This window comes from Argopecten irradians, chromosome 8 (assembly GCF_041381155.1).
Source record: "Argopecten irradians isolate NY chromosome 8, Ai_NY, whole genome shotgun sequence".
Taxonomy (NCBI): domain Eukaryota; kingdom Metazoa; phylum Mollusca; class Bivalvia; order Pectinida; family Pectinidae; genus Argopecten; species Argopecten irradians.
The window spans coordinates 15,615,888-15,637,767 of record NC_091141.1 but is presented as its reverse complement, the minus strand read 5'-3'; the positions used below and the strand labels follow the sequence as shown (position 1 = coordinate 15,637,767).

The window sequence follows — 21,880 nt, the reverse complement described above, 5'->3', positions numbered from 1 at the left end:
CTATGTGTAATGGCGATTGAACATTTCACATACATTTGACTGCAGTGGGCTTTTTTGACATATCACAGTAAAACTAACTAATCTAATTTTCATTAGAACTGGTTTGTTTCCGAAATATGTGCAAGTTTTAATGAAGTCTTAGAGCGAATTGTCCCTTTAACAAAATACGCTAGTAACAAAATGAGATTTGCATACTGTTATGTACATTTGATTCTTTAAAAATACAACATTTACCCACCATAATGTTATACCACCAAAGTAATTCTGAAGAAAAAATGGTGGTACAACGTCATGTAATCATAAACTCATTGCAATATTAGAATATTTAGTGCTTGCACACATTTTGAAACTTTTTTAATTATGCATTATCGCTGCTATATTCTACTCTACTCAAACCAACAACAGAAAACAAAATACAGATTCGATTTAATACACTCTATAAATAAAAAGGAAAACCGAATTCGTTAATTATTCAAAAAATCAATTTGTCAACATTTCCATATTAATGAATGAATAGGATATATGTATTTAAATACACTGTACATATACAGTGGTTTGGCATGTGATAATGGTATGAATTTGGTCCTTTTACAGGTAGTGTTTCAAGCTGCATTGAGAATTGAATTAGCTGAAACAGGTATGTCATCTTGACAATAACAAATCTATAAAATATTCAAATACAAAACTGCTTTAAATTTAATTTCTTTCTCTCGAAAACAATCGCATATTTATAGGTTTAGAACTTTTTGTTAACATCAAAACCATCAAGGAACTGGAAAATAAATCTCTTTCATAGAATTATTTCATAACCTTGATAATACTGTGTACTTGCTAATATTCGCGGGGGTTTTAAATTCGGTGACTTCGCGGATCCATCCAAAATCGCGAAATTTACCAAAACATGGTTTCACGTATTATAGCCTGTCATAAGAATTGGACTTTAAAGGCTAGAAAAAATTCGCGAAAATAAACCCCCGCGAATAGTCCAAAACAGTGAATTGCGAGATTTTACACCCACGAATTTACAACTATGAACAGTGTATAAAATTATTAGTTGATAGTTTGTTACGCATCATTTCATCATCTAATCTTCGCTAAAGTGATTCGGCAATAACAATATTATACACCTATCCACCTATTTTCAGTTGGATAAGTGAATAATTAACCACAGTAAGTTATATAACCAGAGGCACTTATGAGGGTTGATAACTTACCGAATCCACACGAAAACAGGTCCATAACTGTTTATTATATGACATTTACATGACATACATAGTCTCTTTTAAACATGACATACATAGTCTCTTTTAAATCAGCTTTACTAATATTGACGGGAAAACAATTATTCTGAATATTAACATTCTGAAATAGATTTGTCATAAAATTGCATGCAATATTCGTTGGTAACACAATAATAATGATATGTATTTCTATAGAAACTTGTAGGTCCCTGCCAGTACGTGGTAGGTCGGCCGACTGCCCGTCTTTGAATGGGAATGGTACCATTGTTACTACGATACCCCAGTGTTACAATCATTGCAAGAATACTGCCGAATGTCAAAGTTATACATATAAAATGGATTATACTATCTGCGCTTTACACCAGTGTCCTTATTTCCAAACTTCAAATGAAGAAGACACTACTTATTTCCGAAAGGTTTGTCCAGGTAAGTAAATCTATTGACACAATCTCCGAAGGTTAATCCATTTTTTTTCAATTTGTAACAAAGATCGGTTTTTGGATTTTTTTTACATTGGTCAGACATATATACGGTGGACTATATGACCTCGAATGGGATGGAATGAATCCACCATTGGGATAACGTGTAGCTATTGTACATTAATACAAATCTGATTGGCCAACATAGGAAATTGTATTGTTTAAATGTCATATAAAATCAAAGATAATGTATTTACTTAAAGTTAAATATGGCGCTTTCCAAACTTGTCAAGTTTAGTCCATATCACCTAAAAGATTTGGTTCGTCCACAACATGTTTACATTATATGGGCACAGATAGATGAAATTGCTGAACGGGACAGATGATTGTAAATCTATGTTGCCATGAAAATCAACAAATCAAAGCGAAATCATCTTTTCGATAATTTTATTGCATTAGAAAACATCTAATGAAGATAATTTGAAATGAAGTAGCCGAATTGATAAATACTCCCCGAACCCTCTCTGTACATTTTTTCATCAGACAAGATTCTTGATATTCTTGGGGTTACAATCACTCGATATTTTTCAAGAATCATCGGCCACTAGCAAGTGCGTTATTTTTTTCATAGTGGATTGCAGCAACCTAAACACACAAGCAACATCACACATGCTTAACCCTATGTAATCTGTAATCCCTAATACAAAATATAATCTCTAAATACCATACATATAATATAAGCACACATATAACAGGCTGTCCTTACTCGGATCCTGAGACTCCAACGTCTATGTCAAACAAGCCTTTCCTGCACAGTATTACATTTTTGTGAATTTGAAGCGTTTTGCTTTTAGACTCAGCTTCATGACATACATCCCTCTTTATAACACCAAACTATATTTATATATGTGTACGCATATTTCTTCTAAACTTCACTAGACAGGTTCTGAGCATACAGCTCAATGGCAAGCACACAACTTGAGTAAAGTACCACCTTAACCATAACACACAGTTGAATGAGTCTAATAGTAATTACTGGAATGCTTGAGACATTCCTACAAACTTTGGTGGATACACGAGGACACATAGTCCTATTGAATCAGTCCTTAGCCCTCTCTATTTCATTGGTTCCAAGTAAGCCTCTTGAGCGTGGATAGTGACTGGTCTGGTCGCTGTCTCCAGTACAGAACTCTTACCTGAAAAGCATGCAGTCACAGCACACTGGAATGAGAACACAGTTTCTTGACAACTAACCTGTGGAAAATTATGTCGTTCTATGGGATATACCAGTACATATATATGAGGTTTGAAAATATTCCATGGGTTTTAGAGTTATGTTTATAGTGCGAATGATATGGATCATTCATTAGCTAAAATGTCCCTTACGAGGGAAGAAGCCATGCAATCTGTATTACATACTACCGTAAGTGAACGCTTGATGGGATATTTAGTTGATGATGAGGCAAGACATAATTCGACCCCTATCTTTGTAGCCCTGGGTGGTTTTTTTTTGTGATCTTTATATATCTGATTGAATAGTTACAGTATAATTTTTTATTTTATTTTAATAAATATGATAGTTTAGATTGTAATTTTCTCGTCATTTCATAGATTTATGGCATATTTCAATTTCAATCGGAGTCTGGTTTTATGTCTTAAGTTTTTTAACCCAGGTTATAGATAGAGCACATCCTTAATTACATATAGCGGTAAAATATATTAATTATCCCAGTGCCTAATATTTTATTATATGTACTTCCTGTTTTGTAGATGGGTCATGTTACATGGAGAACGAAGCTACAGGTATGGATGCTAACTGCACGTCTCCATCTGAAGTTATTAATGTGTCACGTGACAGTTGTCTTCAAACATGCGCAGAGAGCATGACTTGTGAGGGGTTGACGGTGAAATCTGTTCTTTTATGTTCCTTGTTCAACTGTACAACTTCGATACAAACGGACTTCACACACTTGTTTTTTATTTCTTATTGTACAGGTAAACTATTTTATGTCGTTTATGTAATTTTCAAGGTAAGATGATAATGAATATTGATTGAGGACGGATGTCAAATTTGACCTCGATTGTCTGAGTGGTATTTTTTTTCTATAATAGTAGTATTCAAATAAAAGTCATTTTAATTCCATGCTAGCTACACGTATGAAGTCAAATCATTCAATATTAAATCGTCGGAAACTAATACTTTTACATGTAAAAACATGTAAAATACGTTCATACATTAAAATTAAAGAGAATCTGCTAAAAACCATTACTCACAGTTTAATAACTTCTGGTCAGATATACATGTGACTTCAATTCCAGGACCATGGATGTTTGGTTTTTCGCACAGAGAAGGTACGTTTTTATTCTTATTAGTTGTTTTAAAATGATGTGATTTAACGTCTGTTTTGGTTGGAGTATTTTAATGATCTAATCTCCGTTATATTCATAGAAATTTAGGACGTTGTTTTGGCGACGTCGACGCTAGTAAACGCTTACACGGCTTTCAATATTGCCAGATGCCGATTGCGACAAAGGTCTATGTTATTGACAGTGTAAACTAACTAAAAATTATGGAATTTAATGTAATCGAAACATTAAAGATCTGATTAAAATGTACAGCTGATTGTTGAAAAATTGTAGGCCTATCGTGGGATCGGCTGACAAACTGGACACTGTATACGTAGGCTTACTGCAGATCCCGATCACGGCTAAATTATATGCTTTTATACATAACTAAAGCTGGTAGTTCAATATTTTGCTTACCTTTATTCAGAAAGCACTATGTAAATCTCAAAATACCAATCGAAAACATGGAAGCCTCCACCTTTGTGACCTATGCCAATCGATCGTAGAGCAAACTTCACAACACTTTCGGGCGTTTAGTCGATGTAAGAGATAAATAATATAAGATTTTTCAGAAACAGGTGTCTTGAAAAGATCATAAATCCATAATTCTGACAGAAAATGCCGCACCTTTTACACTTATACCACATCGCAGGATCAACAATGCAATAAGCTGGGAAAATGGGCTTTGCGATATCAGAATGTAAGAAGCAAATTGATTGACTGATAGTAAATAAGCGGGTGATTTGAAATTTATTTATAGATGGTGGTTTTGCCATGTTTACATTACTGCATTCAAGATATTTTAGAATGTGAATATTTCATTTTTCATGAATTTACTTGAGATTAGATCATGAGTTTTGCCGTTTGAACACTCGATTTCGTCTCGTGTTCAATCTAAAATGCGTGATCGTACCTCCAGTAGATTCATAGTATATATATATATATTACTGTAAGATAACATGGTAAATTGTACATACCGTAGCTTTATTTCAGTATAATTGTTTTATTTATCTCTCTTCTTTAATCTCTCCCATGTTCTTATCGATTATTTTTAACAAAACACACTTTTTTTAACTCTACACTAGGGATTAGCACACATCAGAAACGTCACCTCACAACTATACACAGAAATGTACGAGTGTATAGAGAAAATTCACACTTATATATATACACTATAAGTTACTAGTGTATAGAGACTATTATTGGTACCTTGGTTTTCCTACAGGCGTAATTTTTACCCCAGCCTGCTATTATGATGATCGTGGACTCGGTACCAGAGGATCCTGCAGTGATGACGTCATTGATGACGTACACCAAAACTTCACCTTGGCCGGATGTCAAACTATTTGCGATTCTTCAGAAGACTGTCAAGGAATAACATTTCAAGAGGATCAGCATGTCTGCAGACTGCATGTTTGTTCTGACACATACATTCGTGTTAACGACAGCTTGTCATCTTTTTACACAAAGCGCTGTGGTACGTGATGACAATTTAACCAGAAAGGAAACCTACATCGAGATTTTTATTTTCAGAGTTTGAACTATGCAACAGGAATATGTAAATGTATGAGATAAGAATAATATATTTCATATTCATTTTTATCAATGCAAATAAAAATAAGACAAAACATTCGATAAAATTATCAAGAATGAAACAGATAAAGGCCAATGTTCTATCACATGTTGTTTGCTTTTATAATCTTTATAATTATTTTATTGATACTCAAGAATCATCGAAGCAATTCGGCACCGTCGGTGCAAGAACAAGGGCAACATGTCCGGATTGGAAATCAACAAATTCGTTTCAAGTATGGACACACTTGGATTGCCAGATCGCATGCCTGCGTCAAAGTGGTTGCAACGGGGTGACCGTTCAACCAACAAGGAAGTGGACATGTTTCTTACAACCGTGTGATGAGTCGATCAACATTGATGACCCAGACTTCTCTTTCTTCTCAAAGAATCATACAGGTAAATATAACCAGAGCATCTTCACGTGTAAACATGCACGATATTAACATGTATGTATTTGTTATATTAATATCGATAACATATATACTGGATTCCAATTTAAAGATTATACATGGATACATTATAAACGATGTATTCCTCTGAGTATTCAGTCCGTGGAAGTCTCGTTTCGACATAGATCAAAGAAGATTTTCAAATTAAATTAATCAGTTTTTGCCAGCTGCAAATTTTGCAAATGTATATACATATGTTAAAATAAAGTTGCCAGTTGCAAATTTTGCAAAAACAAAATACATTTCTACTCTTGGTAGATTTTTTATCAGGCGATTTTAAGCAAAGTTCATTTGGCGACCATTTTGAAAATGTGTCTTTTTTTTCGCTTAAAATAGTGCCAAAGTTTTAACTATTTTTTACTTAAATTGTTGTTAAGTTTTAAGCGTTATCGAGTTAATTTTTGCTGTAAACTTTTACAAGATTCGTGGCTATTGAATTATTGAGCATTAATGTGTGAAATAATACAATTTTGTCACTTTATTTTACATTTAATGGTAATTTGAGCAACCTTATATTTTACTGTAAAATATTGAAAATGGAAACAGGAAAGAATGTAATATTACCCAATATACCTATAAATCTAAAAGTCATTCTAAATTCTAAAAAGGAGCTCAATACATATACAATATTTTAATTCAAAACCAAGTTAAACCTACAGCCCAAAATAAATGGAATCAAACTTTTAATCTAAATGAAGAAGATTGGAAAAAGATTTATAAACACCCTTTTAACACATGTACAAGTTCAAAACTTCAGTGGCTACAATGTAGAGTAAATCATAGAATCCTGACTACTAAGACATTTTTACTAAGAATAGGTAAAGCGGATAATAACATATGTATATTTTGTAGAACTTCTCCAGAAACCATAACACACATACTATGGGACTGTGATAAAACATCAAATCTGATAGAATAATTGAGAATAGCAATTATTACAAAAAATCTAGGACTTAGATTCACTAAACAAGAATTTATATTTGGTAAGAAAGTTAACAATAAACAATCTAACTTTAAAAAAACAATATATTTATAACTGTAAATGTCTTGAAGCAGATCTTTGCCTAATTGGTTTAAAAAACCACATCAAATTTGAACTGAAAGCTCATAAAATTTTAATAACCAATAGTAACATAAAAAATAAACAACAGGTCTTAACAGAAATACAACTTTGGCTCCAACTTTAAATTTTAAAACATTAAAAACATTTACAGAAACCAATAAAAAACTTGTATAATAAATATTTGACCTAGGTTTGACAGAGGTACCTTATATGTATGTATGTGTGTCCTGCATCTCTCTGATACTTATAATGTATTTTACCTTAAAATAGCAATGTTTAAGAACTTATCCTCTATAAATTATCAGTGAGTTTGTTAGTGAAAATGTTTTGTCCATTGATTGATGTATATTATGAGTATACGTGACTACTTTTGTATTAACTTAATTAACTCCAACATACATCATTCATATATGTTGTATTGTATTTGTATGTACAAAACGTTTGAAAATGAATAAAAAATAAATTAAAAAAAAAATATTGAAAATGGCGCATTTTGTTGCTTAATATAAGGGATAGAGGTAGCAGATGTTGTTATTCAGTCTTATTAATTATATTGATTTCTTCGATCGTCAATACATATCAAATACCTCATTTGGAATTTATTGATTAATCTCTCGTGTATATGGTTAAAATGGCAAAATTCCCATAAAATTCAATATTTTGTCAATTTCGTGTCTTTGAGGGGCAATAGTTCAAAAACAAGCACACGGACATATTCTTTCATTTTCATCTTTGGTATGAACTCCTTTTTCCAAAAATGTATATGAGAAAAAAAGTTTAAGACAAGAAAATGTTGACTTCAGAGAGGAATACATCCTTAATACACAATTAACAGCTAACGTATAGTTGATACCAGAAGGAAACAATTTCATAATTTCTAGAGGGTTTTATTTTCTTTCATATTACATAAATTATTAAATGTAATTCATAAGTATTAGGCAGCTTCCAGAACAAGTTTTATTCACTTTATAATTAGTATTCTTTGTGTGTTTTATCGAGGTACCGGCTTCACGGCGCATGGCTCCAACAAGATAGGCCGGTGTAGTTTCCTTGAAAACACCTTTGCATTGAACCTTGATGTAGACGAATGCTCTGATACATGTTCAAATATTGCAGAGTGTCAAGGATTTGTAATTCAACAAAAAAGACTGACTTGTAAATTTCATTCCTGTAAAAGTTATGTGAACATGACCGGTTTTCGACAGTACACGTTTTATTGGAAGATTGATGATTCCACAGCTTCCGAATCCACTTTGTCATTCATAGGTACGTAAGCAATATTTTTAGTTTTAGTTCCAGGATCATATGGAGACACATTCGATGTCGCGCGTTAATGTAATGCTTAAATTAGGCCACATTCAATATAATTCTTAAGGTGTCTTCTGTCAACTAAGAATCTTCTGGGTTTTCCATATTTAAAGCAAATTTTTAAGCTATTTGAACTTATTTCAAGAGAAAATAAATAGAAATATCTACATTGCAAGCATGATGTGAGAATTATGCCCGACTAAATCCGGGATCTCAATTCTAGTGACTACCTAGATAAAAATATATTGGATTTCTGTCTCAATAATCACTGAGAAAGTTTCTTTCTTGGAAAGAATTCCTATCTCTGCAAACCAGTTAATTTCAAGACAACACCCGCTTATATTGTTTTCTAAAGATACTAGATAAACGATCCATATTTAGTTGGCCTTTTACGATCATGCAATGTGGCAGCAGGCATGCACAATTCTAACTTTATACTTGCAATGTTGGTGTTACTTGAGATTATTTCATAAAACAAATTAGCTTACACACTTGCATCGAAACCCCCTAAGATACATAGTTGACAGACGATACCTTTCATTGATTATGACCTAATTCATCCCCGTCACCCACTTCATGTGGCCGTAAGATGCAATAATAAGCAGATCATGACAAAATTCAAATGAAGCTCTAAACGTCACTTTAAAGCTATCAAATGGTTGAAATATTAAAGCATTTTTTTCATGTAAGTAACCACAATGTTAAGATTCCAAAGGTTGGGTTGCGAAATCCGCCAATGCTTCGATTTTTTTCAAACTCTGCGATGTTAAAGGACTAGGTATCAGAAATCAAATAATTATTAGAAAAAAAAAAATTTTCATCAGCAACGCAAACTCAGAACACAACAATAAGAATATTCATCTCTCTTATGTAGATAAAAACTAATTTAAATTGAATTAAAATGATTAAGAGGGAAACAGAGCTACATTTCATTTTCAAATAAAATACGTTTAATCTAAAAATAAATTATTTAATTTGAAAAAAAAATACCAGCACCACAAAGGCTGCAATCTTAATTTAAACCAATCAGGGGGTCTTTGTTTCGTTACAATGACACCAAAGTCGCTAAAACTGTTGCTACATCATTCGGCTCACCCCATAACCCATATGTAACAATTTTCACTAATATCAATATCTAAATTTGAACCAATCAGAGACCTCAATTTTGTTTCCATGGCAACCAAATGTTTTGGAAAGTTATACCTTATTATTCAGCATACTTCATAACCCCTTTACACTGATTTTCACTTAAATTTGACAATATCTAAATTTCAACCAATCAGAGGCCTCCAATTTGTTTCCGTGACAACTAATATTTTTGAAAGTGATACCAAGTTATTCAGCATACCTTGTAACCACTATATACTAATTTGGACATAATTCTGACATCATTTAAATTTCAGCAAATCAGAGGCCTCCGTTTTGTTACCATGACAACCAATATTTTCAAAGGTGTTACTATGATATTGAGCATCTAAAATTATTAATGTTCACTAATTTTGACTTACATTATACTCTGGAATCATAAATGGAAATGCATAGCTAAGTAAAATTTATACTTGCAAAGAAGTGGCCCGCTGCTACCAGCACTTTCTATTTTTAAGGCACTCAAACACTGTTTTCTCAATTTTTAATTTCGAAATTAATTAACATATAAACAGAAAATGTAGTGGGAGTACTTTTAATTGGGGTTTGAATTGTGGACAAAACCAGTAGCAGGGTGAAATGGGATGACAAAGAGCAATGTTTCGTTTATTTTTTTCCAAAAAGTGTTAATTTTTTCGTAAAAATGATAATTTCAAGCAAAATACTACTTCAAAAATCTAATAGAACAGCTAAAATATAAAGTATACGATCTACTCTATTGATTTATGAATACAAAATGTAGAACATTTAACAAGAAAAGAAGATGATTACGAACAATTCAGGCCCTTTGGGTCTTTTTAAAATCACAAAAAGAAAAAGTAGTGTCATTTTAAAGGGACAGCTAGTTGTACTTAAAATATGCAAAGTTTCAGGAAAATTGGATTGTGGACAGTTTTTGGGTTTTTTTACCATTAGCCTGAACATATCCTTGAGTCGCATTTTACGATCATGCAGTGGTGCAGCAGACACACTTATAATATCCTACCCTTAGTGAAGGTGTTGCGTGAAATAAGCTCATATAACAAGCTGAAATGAGTTAAAAACCTGCTTTTTAACATGGAAGAACAGATGATGTTTAGTGGACAGATGATAGTACTAAATAGGATTTAATCGTCATAAGCAGGTTATGTCAAGATCCACATGCAGTATTAAACATTAAATTCAAGCTATAAAATCGTTGCAAATAATTAGTTGTCAGCAAAATATATTAAAGTTTTTAATGCTAAAATGGAACAAGTACTTAAATAGGTCACTGTGACCTACTTTTTAAATGTTCCATCAGTTTAGGTACTGAACTTTACAAACCCAATATTTACCTGCAAAAACTTCAAAAATTAGCATCTTAATTCTAAAAGTTAGTTAATTAGGACAATGGAAATGTGAATTTTCACCATTTGACTTTTGACCCCTAAAATGAACATGAGCGCAGAAAAAATCGGATATTCTAAATAGCATACAATATGCAGCTGATCCTAGGGTATCTTAATGCAAAATATTGTGCTTATCACCGAGTTGTCGTAAAACGGTCCAAAGTGATACATAATGTTTCACACGTGAAAAATTAGTGTGAAATACCTTTCTCCCGCGTGTTGTCTGGTAGGTGACGGTTCAATGCACGTGCATGTTACCTGGACAGGCCAGGTAAGGCAGTTCAGGCAGCGCACAGGGCAAGATAGTCGTTTTTTTAGTTAATTATATTACTGGTGTTTCAAGTATGATTACTAAGATTGTATATTGGATAAATTATTTTTTTAATATTAGTTGTTTAATTGACAATTGTAAATTTAAAATATTGACAATGATTAAAGTGCATAGCAAGGTGCGTTATGTCTGTGTTTGCTATCCATTGCCACCTGGACGGTGGCCTGCGAGAGCGTCCTCCTTTAAAATGGCGTTGGTTCCTAAGTTTGGTAAATACGGAAGTGAGGATGACCGAAGATATAGTTCCGATTGTTGAATGTTATAGTTGCAGTTTGTTTTAAAATATAATAATGACACCTTTCAAATATTTAAAAAAAATATGTCTTTTTTTTAATTTTTAAAAATGACCATATATCAATAATGTTAATTTCAAAAACAAAATTGGTGATATTTGGTTTGCAACTGAGGAAAATTAAGTACTATGATATAAACCAGCTCTGCTGAATGTATGTCATTGATGTATCGGTCTACGAATGCGATATAGATCCGAAGACTAAATGCTTCATATAGTCATAACAATTATTTTTCTTGTACGGAGGGTAGACAAGTGTTTGCGTATGGCGTGTGTAGGTCATTTTGAATGCGAAGACTGAGGATAAAACTGATAATACTGTTTCGGATCCTGTAATGGTTTTTTTCTTGAAACCTGACTTGATCTATTAACCTATTGTTCAATTAGAACAAAGAAAATCCCTTCGGTTGTAGCTCAGACCAGCATGTTGTTCATTACCGTTACAATGCTAGAACATATATTCTGTTTTGATATCAAAGACATATTTTATTGGACCTTATAAAAACTGTTAATTGTTACTTTGAAATCCACCAACTTGTGACGAGGAAATTTGTTTACATTTCATTGTAAAATTTCCTATAGAGTCATCTTAGTACCGACGAGCATACTATTGTCTGTGCCGCCTTAGTATCAGTCTTTAGACCAATCTAAAACCAAAAACTCCTTTTTATCAATTCAAAACAAATTTGTCGTTCCATGGACTTGTAGATTAGATTATATCAATTTACAGTTCAATTATTTTTGTATAAATCTAAATGTTTGGACATTTAATTATCTCGTGCATAAAGTAAGGCTCATTTTTTTAATTGGAGGAACGCTGTAGTTTTTTTGACACACAATGTTTGTTGTATGTGTCCTTCGCTCTGAATCATTTTCTGTTGTCATTGTTGCAGAACCGGAACTTCCGACAGAGGCTCCTCTACTTGGTAAGTGCCGGACTTGATTTAGATTTTCTAGTTTATAAACAAACATTTTCACCAAAAACAAACATATAAATATAGGTTTTGTACTTAGAAAACATAACAATAAATTTATCTGAAGGTAATTAATAAATAAACCAATAAAAACATAGAAACCAACAATCATTCTGTGTCATTCTTTTCTTTATTTTCAGAAAAACACTTTGTGGCAAGAAGTAAGTAGTATGTTTCATACGAATTGTTGCATACAATAGAATACATTTAGGATGAAAATAATCAAACATTTAAAATCTTTGTTGCAATATTGTTAAGGTATCCAAAACACAAACTATTATATTTTCTAATTAATAAATTAGTTACTATGATTCCCAATAGTATATACATGTAAATAAGGTATTTGGGTTTATTTATTCGGTAAGTTATGACTCGATTCTAGTTTATGTAAACATTTAATGTTATTATTATTTCAAAGCAATGATGCAATATTTACCCTTTTCAATGTTTTATATTATTCTGATTTCTTCACTTTCTAGTTTATGATTTTCATCCAAACGAACTAATCAATTGATAATCACCGTTAATAACGAAATAATCTACATCTGTATATGCAGATATTGAATGTGATTTTCAACCAACAACAAACTTGAGTGAAATTTGTACCTCAATCAATGACGACTCAGTGTTGGTCTCAAATGAAAGTGACTGCTTCCACTTGTGTGAAATGAAAGATAAATGTAGCGGTGTGACCCTGCGGAGTGTCGGTATAACTTGTTACCTACAGTATTGTGGAGAGCCAGAATACACAACCAATGTCTATCTGCGATTTTTATCTAAACAAGGTAAGATATGTACAAAGTAATTATAAAGAAATGATATGAGGGCGTGTGAGTAACTTAATGTAAAACTTGGTATCGAATCAGTAAAATTAATTGTATCTGATCCGAACAGATAATTACAAGCCTTTATCATGTTTTATACTTTTTCTTTTTACCTGCGGGAATATATATAAAGTACACATCTAAATAAAAAGGTGGTATCAACTCGGCTTATTGATATCTGCGTCATAAGACACAGACTAAGAAGTAATAATTCTTTGGTATTCCTTTTAAGAATGATATCCCGTGATACACTTCCATTTAAAGATGTCCAAAGGTTAACATACGAGTTATTGGCAACATTATTTAACTATTTAATAAAACAGATCCTTAAATATGTCACTTTCCTCAACGTCATTCGAGTTTTGCACATTCTTCTTATACTGAAATTTATAATAAAATAAGTAACTAAAACAATGGTCATTCCAGTTTCCCCCTCCCTTGCCTCTGGAATATTTAATTTCAATGCGCGTAGTGGACTTTTTCGAATAGTAAATAAAAAGCGACCATATGATATCTTTACAAAAAATGTTACATTTATCACATTTATCGTAGATCGGTCCAAATGGATACTTCCGTTTTCCAGATGACGTCACAATCTGTTATTTGCAAATACAGAATAGGATAGTTAATATTTCCTCTAAAACCAACACAATGGTTGTCGCGTGTACTCTTCACTATTATTAAACAAAACATCAAGAAATCAATGATTTCATGTATTATATGAAATTGTTTTTTTATATCTCAAACAGATATTTCTAACGCATTAGATGGGATGAGTTTGACATACAGACACGTACAGAACGTGGAAAAAATATGACACCTCATATTTCATCATATATTTCATGAATGTTTGCATATTTCTTTGCATTTTTCATATCTCATCTTTATCTTATCTATAATATTTGTATATTTTTATGTTTCATTTTCAAAATACCGCTATTTTTGTGCACCGCTTAAACTAATGAGGTATCTAAATATTTTGTCCATGTACTGATTGGGAAGGGACGGATGCACGGACGATAGGACGGGTGGGTGGGGTTACAGCATGATCTATAGTCCTAAGTCGTTTAATCCACAGTGACTAGGAACTGCTCCTACACGTCTAAGGGTCCAGGAACGGACGGCGAGTGTGGCTATATTTCATCAACAACGTCTTCCTTAGAACAATGTCAGGACACATGTACCCATCAACCCGACTGTAGAGGGATAGGGTACGACACGTCGACCATGTTATGCAGACCATCGATATGTCCGCAATATCAATATCGGCAGGGTATTTCTGACTCATTATCATTCCATACCAAAGTCTGTGAAGGTAACATTGTGTTTTATTATGTTCTTTCTTTCAATAATGGCGATCAATTTCTGTAACGGGTTTCTCGTGGAGTTACGTAATTTGATAAGGCAATGCAACTTTTATTCAACTCTTGTTCTCAGGAAAATTGGATTTGATTAACCATGAAAAAACTGGAATCGATTTTTCTTTATCTGACTTCTCTGGTACACAATCAGTGGACCGATATTAAGCCGACGCAAAATGATTTAATCCGATAGCAAGGTTTTTTTCGGCTAGTGAAGCGATCAACCGATTGGGCAAAAGAAATCTATCTGTGTTGCCAAAATGTATACTATCAGACAGCTAGTATTTCCGCCGTCAATCTGTGGCATTTTGAGAACCAGAGTGATCTTATAAAATGCCTGACAATTAATTTCGTCTCTCTAGGATGACATTTATTGGATATTGGTTTGAATTTCTATCATAATATAATTTGTAGATGTGGTATACTACGTAAACCATGGACACAACAGTGTTGGTAGCTGCGGTTCATTTGACACCATACAAGTACGAACAGAAAACGAATGTCAATCCCTGTGTAGTGACAATCAGCACTGTCTAGGTGTCACATTAAACGAACCAAGATACGAATGTCAGCAATACACCTGTCCAACAGCCTCTCCTTCTGTTTATACCAATGGAACCTCCTATTTAAAAGTCTGTGGTAGTAAGTCGGGTGAGATTTATTTAAAATAATTTATTTGTGCTGTAATTATTAAACTTTAAAGATATTCTTTCAATCATAATCTTAACATAGTACATCTAAAATCAATTACATTTTATAAATCTGATAGCAGAAAAAAAAAAAATTTTATCTTGTTGCTTTCTTTTCTTTTGTGGTGTTTCTTTCCATGTTTATTTTGTGAATACTTTCTTTATTGTTGTAACTTCTTGTACGTTCTACTCGTTTTATACGTGATGCGTTTTTCGCTTTAATTTATAGTTTTGTTTGCTTTAAATTTAGTTTTCTTATTTTATCTTGTTATCATTTTTGTCAAAACGCAGAACATCATGTATCGGCTATCGTTTTATCTACGATTTGGCAATTAAACATTTATTTTTGTCCAGTCATAAATATTCGTTTTGCCTTTACAGATACTACCATGTATACACACACGTCTGTTGTCTCTACGATAGATGTTATGTCACCATCATCTACAGCGGCCGACACAACAACCTCAATTTCTTACAGTCAATATGAGGTAACACCATTGACTTCCAGGTCTACCAGCCTATATGAAACACTACAGTTATTTCCAAGCCAAACGAGTTCATATAACAATATGGTATTGTCTCAAAGCAGCCACGAGAGTGAATCGGGAACACAACAAGTGACTTCGAGTCAAAACAGTCTGTATGACACAACGTATGCAACTTCTAGTCAAGTCGAAAGTCTACTTTATGAAGCAACACATATGACTTCTAGGCCCACTATTCCATACGAATCAACTCACAATCATGTCAGTCAATATAAAACATCGCATCTAACGTCCACTGTCAGCAGCTCATATGAAACAAAAGGTATAAATTATATGAATCCTGGTCTTATCAGTCAATACGAAACATCATATGTAACGCCTAGTTATTTCAATCGGTACGAAACAACGGGAATGACTCTTAGTGACGTCAGTCAGTACGAAAAAACAGGAATGACTTTTAATCCTACCAGTCAAAATGAAACAACAAATCTGATTTCTAGTTCTTCCAGCACATACGAACCAACAGAAATAAGTCCCAGTTCTGTCAGTCAATATGACACAACACATCTGGCTTCTAGTTACACTAAATCATACCAAACAACAGAAATACTTCCTAGTCGTGTATCTGACACATCACAACAAACACAAATCAGCTTGCACGAAACAACACAAATTATTCCGAGTGAATATAGTTTCTTTAGTACAACAACTATAGCCGCCATTGAATCTGTGACACCTTCTCTGGAATTACCAATGACATTGTCGTCGGTTGAAAACAGTCATTCAACATTTATCAATATTGAAGGTATAAGCATATCCGAAACAACTGCAACGCTGATAGAAGATAGCCATACAAGGGCAGCTGGAAATTGTACTGAACATTCCATTTATTTAACATCATCTTTACATAGTATTAATTCATATGTTGAGGAGAGTGTAACAACCTCACATGCTGTGCCTTCCGCTACACTTTCCAGTTACCCGTCAATGATGCACTCAAATTTAATGGTGTTCCATGGAGAATTTTGTAGCTGTATTTGTCGTATGGAAAATAAAACTATCCATGCGAGGATAAGAGAACTAATATCTACCATCAAGTTAGATAAGTCTCAACTTTCCAGTTCTACTAGAAAATTAGTTTCAGTAGATGATAGGCGAACATCGTCTAAAAATATTGGTACCGTAGGTATTGCTCTACTTGCAACTATAGGCTTTGTCATAGTGCTCAGTGATGTTTTTGCTATATTTTGTAAGCAATAACACGTAATTTAAACTTGTTAGTTGTAAAAAAGTACTCAAATTCTACATCATTTGGTACCATTTATTTTATACGGTGAAAATATGAAAAGAGTAATACTATTTCCTTGAATTGTCTTTGGACAATTTCCTTTTTTTCAGTTTTTTCCATAGTCTAATTTATTGATTTTCTTTAATGCTCTACTAACAACCAATGTTATTAAATGATTGCTAAATTCGGGAAGTTAATATATTCCATAATAGTCAGAGATAAACATACGGTCAGTGCATGCATGGCAAATGTTCAACTTTGCCTTTTAACGTGCAAAACAGAGGTAGAGGCTAGTGATCGTAATCATCCAGCCACCAAAACCTTTCAGCCATGCTAAGAATTCATAAAAGAAATTAATTATTGTTGTGTAATTATAAAATAGTGCAATACCTTCCAGTGTTAGTCCACTTTATCAACGTTTACGTTTCGTTAAGTTACAAATTTAAGGCGGTAAAACAATAACAAATACATACAAATAAAAGGAATAACAAATTAATCATTTTTTATTCACGTCATGAATACACAATTAAAATTGTCAGAACAAAACAAATAGTACTTGGTACTAGAAAGAGACAAAGAACTCCATTGTTCTTAAAATGACAATAAAATACAGATGACATATGAAACAATCAAATATATATGTATATGATAATGAATACAGTGGCATCAATAGAACACATTTCAGACAAATGACCTATACTTATGTAGCTCATTCAAACGTTTTATTTAAGCATTGAAATACATTTTTTTGCAAACTTTTGTGAGAATCCGCTACGCGGATTCACACAGTTTGAACACAAAATTTCTTTCATACCCCGATGAAATTAAAAAATAGTGACTTCAATACTTATAATTAATTTCCCAGGCTACTTTATAAAATGAAATACATTTACGTACGGATTACTTTTTTTCAAGGGATTATTTTTTCCAAATCAATACGCAACGTCAATGTTTCTATTGTGACGTCATGATAGCGGGAATTCCGCGCCATTCTCGGAATTTTTTTTATCGTGGAATGAAAAAAATGAATAGACCAATCAGAAAGCCAGTAACAAAGACAAAATTAATTATAACCATTTGCAAAAACAACCTCCCTGCACATTTTCCATTATCCAAGACTTAGATCTAAATACATTGTATTACAAATTTTCTCGTCTTTTAAAAAGAAAACGTGAAAAACAGTCACCAATAAGGGACATTATACTATGTAATTAGTGTATTAGTGTTTCATTCTTAATCGTTGTGCTAGAAACAATTGGTACACAATGTCATGTACTATCGTGTGGTCAAAAAGTCTATTTTTTATAATTTAATACTGTATATACTGGACAAGCACAAATCAAAATCGTGTGAATGAAGATTTGTTGTGAAGTAGATATCATTGAATGAATATGCAGTTATAAGTTAATAGATGATTATTTCATTCTACATGTACTTGTAATAATCAGTAAATTGTCTTCTGAGAAACAACAGCGTATTGTCTATAGAGATGTAACAATGATCATGGGGAGTGTATAATGATGTTTGCATAACTTTATACCTGCATTTTGTCCTAGAAACGTCACGTAAATTCAAAATGCTACAAATGATTTTCTTACTTAGACGTTTTCAGATATCAATGCTATAATTGATATATTGACATTTGGAATATGTTTTACCCGTACCATATTTGCATCAGAGTATTTCTAATATTTTTAAAACATGTAATGATTTATTTATTATCCATTTCATGTACATGAATACCGTATAACCGGTTATTTTGCGGTCACCAATTTCGATTTTCACTAATTCAAGTGTTCTAAAACTTCGTGATGTCTATATTGGAAATATGCATTTCATATCTCAATATTTTGCGGATCAAATAATTTTCAAGATCACTGTCCCTTGATATTACGATAATATCGCAAAAATAACCTGCTAAACGTTAATATCAACAAGATGTGATTTTTGGAAAAATATAAAATGTTTATGAAAAAAACCTGATTCAATTTACGTTCACTTATAATGTTATTGTAATTCATCTCAAATATACCTATACTTTCTAAAGGATGTTAATAAAAATATATAATATGTGTGTTGTCGCCTATTATTCTGCTTAGTCTGCTTTGGTGTTGTTACGTGGGATCCATAGATGATTGTTCAGGATTTTTTTCATTACTTACACTATTTATATAGAGCAACGGCAGTGACTACCTTTTCAACACAGGTCTCGCCAGAATCACGCCAAGGTTTCATCACGTACCAAGTCAGTGTCCATGGTGATAATCTATTACCCTCTCTATACCCTGTCGTAACGTCAAGGTCCATATGATGACGTCAAAACGAGTATGCAATAAAGGTAACATACACAAAGTATTAACTCGGTGAATCTACTGAGTCACTGGCGCAGATCTAGATAGCATGTCCACAGTACATTACGCCCGGTACTCGGTACAACTGCATATCGTCATAGTCTGGTCAGAATGCCACTATGCTGCAGGTAGAAAAACTGGGACTCCCCCTGCCGGGTTATTCAAAACACCTTCTCTCATCATATTTTGACGGCCCCTTAACGAACTGCGAAATGGGGATGGTGGCCGTAATTGATCAAGACTTGGAGGACTTATAGTTGTGGCAGACGAAGCGAATGGATTTATGGAATCCATATCTACTTCGAATGGACTAAGCCCATTGGGGTCATGTGATGGACTTGGCCTGTTGTTGATAGGGCCAACGGCTACTTCGGACGCTGCACTATTTCGCTGTGGCGAAGATTTAGTCCGTGATTTGTTTTGTATTCTTGCATTGATTGCCCTGACAAGGTTGGCGTTAAAGCGCCTTCTGGATTCACGTACAAGTTTTCTAAGGTCGGTTTGTAAATTATGACGTTTCTGCAAATCAGCAAGAATTGATTCCAAACCAGCAGCATCGCTCAGGGAGCCACCTATATAACACAGAAAATGACAACTAAGAGCGTTTCATATTATTTCTTACCAGCAAAATTTGATAAACATAAGCAGTCAAGAAGTGAAAATAAAACATAAAATAAATAAAATTGTTAAACTGTATTGTTTTGTCAAAGAAATATGTAAAAAAAAATTCTAAAGCATTTTATAAACCTTTCACATATGACGGAGCAAGAACAGATTTTGTTAAACAAGTGTTATAAATGATATAAAGGATTTACAATTCAATGGTGAATTTGATTAATTATATTCATACCAATTATGAAAATACATATAACGAAATATACTGCAACTTTTTTCTTTGTGGCTCGAATGGTACCAAACACATGTACACATTAAAAATGTAAATTATTTGAGTCATATCGTTTCGTTATCAGTTTTTTAAATATACCTGTTTGCCGCGTGCGATCGTTTGTTTGATTCAGAGGTGGTGCCATCAAAGCTGAAATATATATAAATATTGACTATAAAGGATTAATCAAGTCAATTACAATATGTGAATAAATGTGACGTAAAATGATACCATTACGATTAAATGTATACATGCTTTTGAAATATTATATAGGCATACTACAGTTTATGACCTGTAATAATCATAGTATACATTTTTAAAAAGTTTTTAAGAATATTTTAACATTATGACGAACTGCAAATAATATGCAATAATACAAAAATTTGGTGACATTTTCTAATAATCAAAGACAATTAAAATAACAAATTAATTGATGTAATTGAATTAAATGTGATATAATAGGTTATTACGTATTATTTTTTGTATTGTTGAACAATCTACAAATCATAATACTGTTAGTACTGCATGACATGAAATATCGGTGAGTAAATATATTTGTGGTTAACAAATGATTATTCAATTTTCTGCAGCGGTGTTTGATATATAATCAAACTAAACAAAAACGTAATTATATGAGCTAAACATATTCCACAAAGATCCGATACAGGTTATAAACCACATTAACCTGACCACAACTAATATTTCACGTTTTACAGTATATATATGTTAGAGATTCTCACCTTGGTTAATACAGCAGTTTGTCAGTACGTTTCCAGATCGTCTGATTACGCCATGCATATGATGTACATAGTAGTTATAAAGTAATGCTGGGTACAAAGCTGAGTAGGTATATCTTTGGCTAATCATAAGTCAATACACATGCGTTGGATGAGACAAGTCAATTCCTTGATGTTTTTTTGTCAGTTTATCATTAGTATTGTCGTTTACAATGATTTAATCTTAATTTAGATTTGGTTAATTATTAATTATTATAGTTTCATTCGAGTGGTAGTTCTAACTGGCCCTTGTACTTTACAAGATATTTTCCGTTTCGGTGTTTTAGAAGCAGGAAAGATAAAACATTATCTACTATGTTTAAGTTCTAATGACTGGGGTCGACTTTGAAATAACCACCATGACAATGAAAATTGAGGTAATGCCAATGGACATTTATGTAGTATAACGAAAATGTTCGATGAGGTTTTAAACTTTTTAAATGTTATAGTTTCACACAAGTTATTTGATGTCAATTGTTCAACGACAGCATTCGTTCCATTAATTCCATTAATTATTTATCAGTATTGTTTTATGAAAATCACCATGATACACATTTGCTAACTACACACGGTATAATTTCAATGTTTGATATAAGCGTATTCATATTTATATCTTTAGTAGCAAACGATAATCGAAATATGGCCTGATATATCATTCATAGCTGTCACAGCTGACATTTATGGATTCTTCAGACACAACTACGTG

The 21,880-nt window shown here is 32.7% G+C and overlaps 2 protein-coding genes across 2 annotated transcripts; one reads left to right on the top strand and one right to left on the bottom strand.

Annotated features, from left to right (window-relative positions):
• The first annotated feature begins 8,100 nt into the window (after positions 1-8,100).
• Positions 8,101-18,048, top strand: LOC138329740 (uncharacterized). The gene is made up of 7 exons (XM_069277029.1): positions 8,101-8,359; positions 12,434-12,466; positions 12,655-12,675; positions 13,072-13,299; positions 14,417-14,653; positions 15,114-15,350; positions 15,770-18,048. Exons 1-7 carry the CDS (start codon positions 8,281-8,283, stop codon positions 17,131-17,133), a joined length of 2,199 nt encoding a protein of 732 aa, XP_069133130.1. The 5' UTR covers positions 8,101-8,280; the 3' UTR covers positions 17,134-18,048.
• Positions 18,049-18,824: 776 nt separating this feature from the next.
• Positions 18,825-21,776, bottom strand: LOC138329486 (uncharacterized). The gene is made up of 3 exons (XM_069276510.1): positions 21,139-21,776; positions 20,498-20,548; positions 18,825-20,084 (listed from the first exon to the last, which is right to left on the bottom strand). The coding sequence occupies exons 1-3, from the start codon at positions 21,263-21,265 to the stop codon at positions 19,630-19,632; spliced, it is 633 nt and encodes a 210-aa protein (XP_069132611.1). The 5' UTR covers positions 21,266-21,776; the 3' UTR covers positions 18,825-19,629.
• Between the last annotated feature and the right edge of the window lie 104 nt (positions 21,777-21,880).